The sequence below is a fragment of the Schistocerca piceifrons genome, chromosome X, assembly GCF_021461385.2.
Source record: "Schistocerca piceifrons isolate TAMUIC-IGC-003096 chromosome X, iqSchPice1.1, whole genome shotgun sequence".
In the NCBI taxonomy this organism is placed as follows: domain Eukaryota; kingdom Metazoa; phylum Arthropoda; class Insecta; order Orthoptera; family Acrididae; genus Schistocerca; species Schistocerca piceifrons.
The window spans coordinates 592,390,157-592,395,010 of record NC_060149.1 but is presented as its reverse complement, the minus strand read 5'-3'; the positions used below and the strand labels follow the sequence as shown (position 1 = coordinate 592,395,010).

Genomic DNA, 4,854 nt, shown 5'->3' with positions numbered 1-4,854 from the left:
ATTATATATACAATAAAACAGATATAGAAACATTTATAGTGAAATACTTCACCAGAATATCCAGAAATAAGTGAGGATTAGGGCTGCCAGCTCAGTGGTGTTTTAATCAAATTTTATGTTTACTGAATGATGAAAGTGAAACGGTATTTAACTGACCAGTTAGGCCTTGTCAACATGTTTCCCATTCTTGTGTAAAAACATTGACTGCAGACTTTGCAACTGATACTGTAGTACTTGTTTCAATAACTTCTAGTTGTTGTGCATACACAAAGCATTAGGGTATAGAATGATAGGCTTACTGAGCGAGATGTTGTAGCAGTTAGCACATTGGACTCGCATTCAGGAGAGCGACGGTTCAAACCCACATCCAGCCATCCTAATTTAGATATACTATGATTTCCTAAATCACTTCAGGCAAATGTTGGGACGGTTCCTTTGAAAGGGCGTTGCAAACTTCCTTCCCTAATCTGATGGGGCCAATGACCTTGCTGTTTGGTCCCCTCCCCCAAATCAACCAGTTACCTAATGATAAGCTTAATTCATCCATTTGCTTCAATCATTTAGTTCTAGTTGATAATGAAAGACCTATGCTGCTGAAGATACCATACATACATACATACATACATACATACATATATTCATTTGAGAGTTTGTGTCTTATGAAGCTACATTTTGGTCAGTATCTTTCCTTTATGTATCTTTGTTGAGGTATCTTTCAGAGCTGTCTTCTCACGAAAAACATACTACAGTCTAAATACACATATTGATGTAAAAAGATATCTGTAATTTTTATTGTAATATGGCTTGGTGATCAAATGGGTGGTTGTCAGACTACAAATCCAAGAGTCCATGGAGTGACTACTCATTCTGTCATTTATTGCTTACTTTGTCTCTTGACACTAAATGATTAATGTGAAAAAAAAAACCAAGTTGCACCTTAGTTGGAAATCGAAATTAAACTCTGTTATTCTGCAACTACCTGGGTAATTTAGTTCAAAGCTTAGAGGAAGACGAGGACATACTATATCCAGTTGAACCATGTCTTGTGAAGCAGTGCTGTGTAGACCAAATCTTCGGGTTGAAGACAATTTTACCTTTAGGATAATACATTTATTAACAGCTTCAATAACTGACCAAGACTAGAGTAACTGCTTTACAGACTCATGTGTAAAACAAGTCAAAACAAGTAAGTGTTAGAAAGACCATTCACAGTTATTTGCTGAACAAATCACACTCTGAGCTGTGTATATTATTATGGCTATAAAATAATGACACTCTTTTAATCAGTTAATAGAGTAAAGTAGTTCCTTTAGAAAATTTTATTTGGTGTGTGTAAAGTATTTTGATTTTCACTTAACCTTTTTAATCTACACAAGTTCAGTTAACAGGTACAGAAAATATTTAAATGTAATTTTTTGTAAAATATTTTACAGGCTGCACGAATACAAATGCTGTAGACGTCTCAAATATTTGAGCTTCTCAGGCTGTAGGAATCTGGTGGATGAATGCATTGTCAACCTTACGAAGTGCTGGCTATTTTTAGAGCAAACACAAAGTAATGATGATCATATTACAGGACTCATAAGTCTTAGCATGTCAGGCTGTGAGAGGTTAACATCAGGCTCTATAAGTGCATTACTTAATGTTCCAAAGTTTCTGCACAACTTAAAACATCTTGATTTCAGTGGATGCTTCAGATTTTCTTCTGAGAGTCTGTGTGAAGTTGCTAATGTGTGCCCAAAACTGGAACCAAAAAATTTATATTATTGTCACAATGTTTTAAATGGACCATTCATGCTGGAAGCTAATGGTTGTAATAACTTGGAAAGTGCTAAGCGTAAATGCTGTAGTTTTCCAGAGTACTGAACATTTGTTCCATGTGGGAATGTCATTATTTTTATAAATGTGTTAAAAGATTGTTGTTATGAGACTGTTGTACCAGATATTTTGATTTAACACTTTTCATGTATTTATTATTTCTTGTTAGATCACCATAGCATCTTTATATTTAAGGAAGCAATGTAACCTTCCTTGTGAGAACTGTACTTAGTATTTATTTTTTCTATGTTTAAGTAAGTGCAACTTGGAAGACTACCTAACAAATTGTCTGGAGAGCTTATTCACCAGTAAAGTGTTCGTTTTAAATGTCTTTTTGTACATAGTCATTGTGAATTTTTCTTTTTTTTTATAGATGTTAGTGATCGGTAGTTACCAAGTAGTGGTTTTTTTTGTGTGTGTGTGTGTGTGTGTGTGTGTGTGTGTGTGTGTGTGTGTGTGAATGTGAATGTGAATGTGAATGTGAAATGTGAATGCATGCATTTGTCATATTGTTTGTATATGTCTGTGGCTGTGAAAATATTAATAAGAATGTTATTTAATAAAACTAGTTTTTTTTGCATTTATGAAAATGTTAACATATACATTTGTATTAGGAAGTCTCCTGTCTTAATTTGAAATTTTGTTTCCAACAAACAGTACAAATAATATTCTGACAACATTAAGTTTGCAAAATATAAAATTATATCCGTTATTTGTCCCCATTCAGTGTGTTCACTCCCTTCATAACACTCAGTATTGCTGAACACCATGAAAGTAAGTGGTTATTATGTACAATTTGGAAAATGTTTCCATTACATAGCTAAAATTTAATTTACTGTAAAGTATATTACACCCAACAAAAAATATTTCTGTTAGACAGGCATCCAAAAATGCAGAGTATTATGATAAACAACATACTGCTGTTTGTTAATGTTTACACAAAAACAGGGCAAACAAATGTTACAATTTTTATTTCAGGTTCAACATAAACAATAAATAATTCCAGATAATTATGTATACAATTACCAATTCTGTAAGCAGTTGTTTATGTAGGTACTAACATGTGTTAGTATCCCAATTCACCTTTCATGTGTAGGACAGCAGTAGCTACAGAAAGAAATTAATATGTATTCATTCTATAATTACATAATTAAAGTTTATCTTTATTTCTAACACATTCACTGTCTTTGGTGATTTAATAGTGTTAGATCAGTGCATCCACAACATCTCTGCTGTGAATAAGTGTCCAAAAGTGTCAAATATTTCTATGCTGTATAACCAGGTCCAACTTAAATCTCATGGACATGCAGGCTTATCAGTAAGATTTTATTTTTTGCTGTTTGTTGTTCTCTAATGTTCTCTACAAAAAGTGGTGATTCATTCAAGTCAATCTCAGCCCATGAAGAGGTATGAAAAACAGTTGAAATTTACTGATAATGTAAATCAAAATATTAGAAGATTCTGGATGCAGATCTGAAATGGTGTCATGTGATGAAGGTGACAACTGTTTGGTTCTGAATGTGACTAAATATTTTTTAAAATTACTATTAGTAGTTGATAATAATGAGGGGACTTACTGTCTAATTGATACTTAAGGCCCGTCCACACGCAACGATCTGTCTGCGCAAATGTCTGTGCACATCACATCTGCGCAGACAGATCGTTGCGTGTGGACAGAAGATTTGCACCAACCTGAGGTGTGTGCAAACCTGGAAGTTGGAGTTGGAGGTTTGAGCGAAACCTCTCAAATCTGTGGGTTCAAACCACATCTGCGCAGACAAGTTGGAGCGTGTGGACAGGAGATCGCCGCAAATCTGGCGCGAAGCAGCTGTTTGCTCTGTCTAGTGTTTGTATTTGTGCACACAGGGCATTAAAATGGCTGATACTCGTCAGTGTTCTCGAGAGTTTGTTAGTGAATTCATTGAAATATATAGAAACCACCCATGTTTCTGGAAGATTAAAAGTAAAGAATATAGTGACCGAGACAAAATGACAGTACCATACAATGCTCTAATTGAAAAACTGCGGGTAGTTGACCCCTCGGCAAAGAGAGAAATAGTAATAAAAAAATAAAAAATTCTTTGCGAACTGTTTACCGGAAAGAGTTATCCAAAGTACAGAAACCTAGAAGATCTGGTGTAGGAGTAGATCAAGTATACCAGCCAACGTTATGGTATTTTGATCTGCTTGGCTTTCTTAAGGTTCGCCCTGCAAATCTCGCAGTAAATTTACGTGAGAAAACTGCTTTCGCTTTACCAGCCACTGTCTACACCATTTTGACCGCTTTCTCTGTTTCCTGCGGTTGGTCTGAATGTTTTTTGCAACGCAAGTTGCGAACACAGGCCACAACAGAACTTCCTCCATTTCTATATATCAAAAGAACCGAATTAAATTTTTGACGTTTACGGGGAGCGTAGTCGCTAGCCACTGATATTTCTTTTCTCCACCGACAGATGGCGGGCGAGTAGTAGATTGGGGTTTGTGTCGTGTGAACACACCACATTTGCAGCGATCTTTTGCATGTACAGACATCTGCGCCGATGTCTGCGCAGACAGATTGTTGCGTGTGGACCAGGCTTTAGGGATGACCTGTTTGCAGTCTGTTATTGTTTGTGAGAAGCAACATGTGGATTGTGAGGAAACCAAGACAAAATCACATTTCCAGAATGAGATTTTCACTCTGCAGCGGAGTGTGCGCTGATATGAAACTTCCTGGCAGATTAAAACTTGTCAGCAGTCAATTTCCTGCAGTAATATATTTTTCACTGTCATGGGGTGTTTTTCTTCAGATTTGTACAGTGAAAATTATTAGCTTACAATACTTCAAAAAAGAGACCCTGTAACATGATAATGGTATTTCAGCAAGTTTGAGTAAACAGTGGTTTCTTCTCCTATAACATAGGATTCATTCGAGCAGCAGTACGGAAGAGTCACATGTACACACACAGCATTCAATCTGAGTCTCATCAAGAGTCACAAATGGCTGCCAACACCAGAAAATAGGTGGAGTATTTTTCTCAAGTTGCTGCCTGATGG

At 35.9% G+C, this 4,854-nt stretch overlaps 1 protein-coding gene across 1 annotated transcript in view; it reads left to right on the top strand.

Annotated features, from left to right (window-relative positions):
* The window catches only part of LOC124721930 (F-box/LRR-repeat protein 5-like), a 122,478-nt gene extending 119,557 nt beyond the window's left edge, over window positions 1-2,921 (top strand). The window contains exon 6 of the mRNA XM_047247087.1: window positions 1,434-2,921. Within this exon, the coding sequence (XP_047103043.1) occupies window positions 1,434-1,866 (433 nt within the window). The 3' untranslated portion in view covers window positions 1,867-2,921. The remainder of the gene's footprint in view (window positions 1-1,433) is intronic.
* Window positions 2,922-4,854: the final 1,933 nt, after the last annotated feature.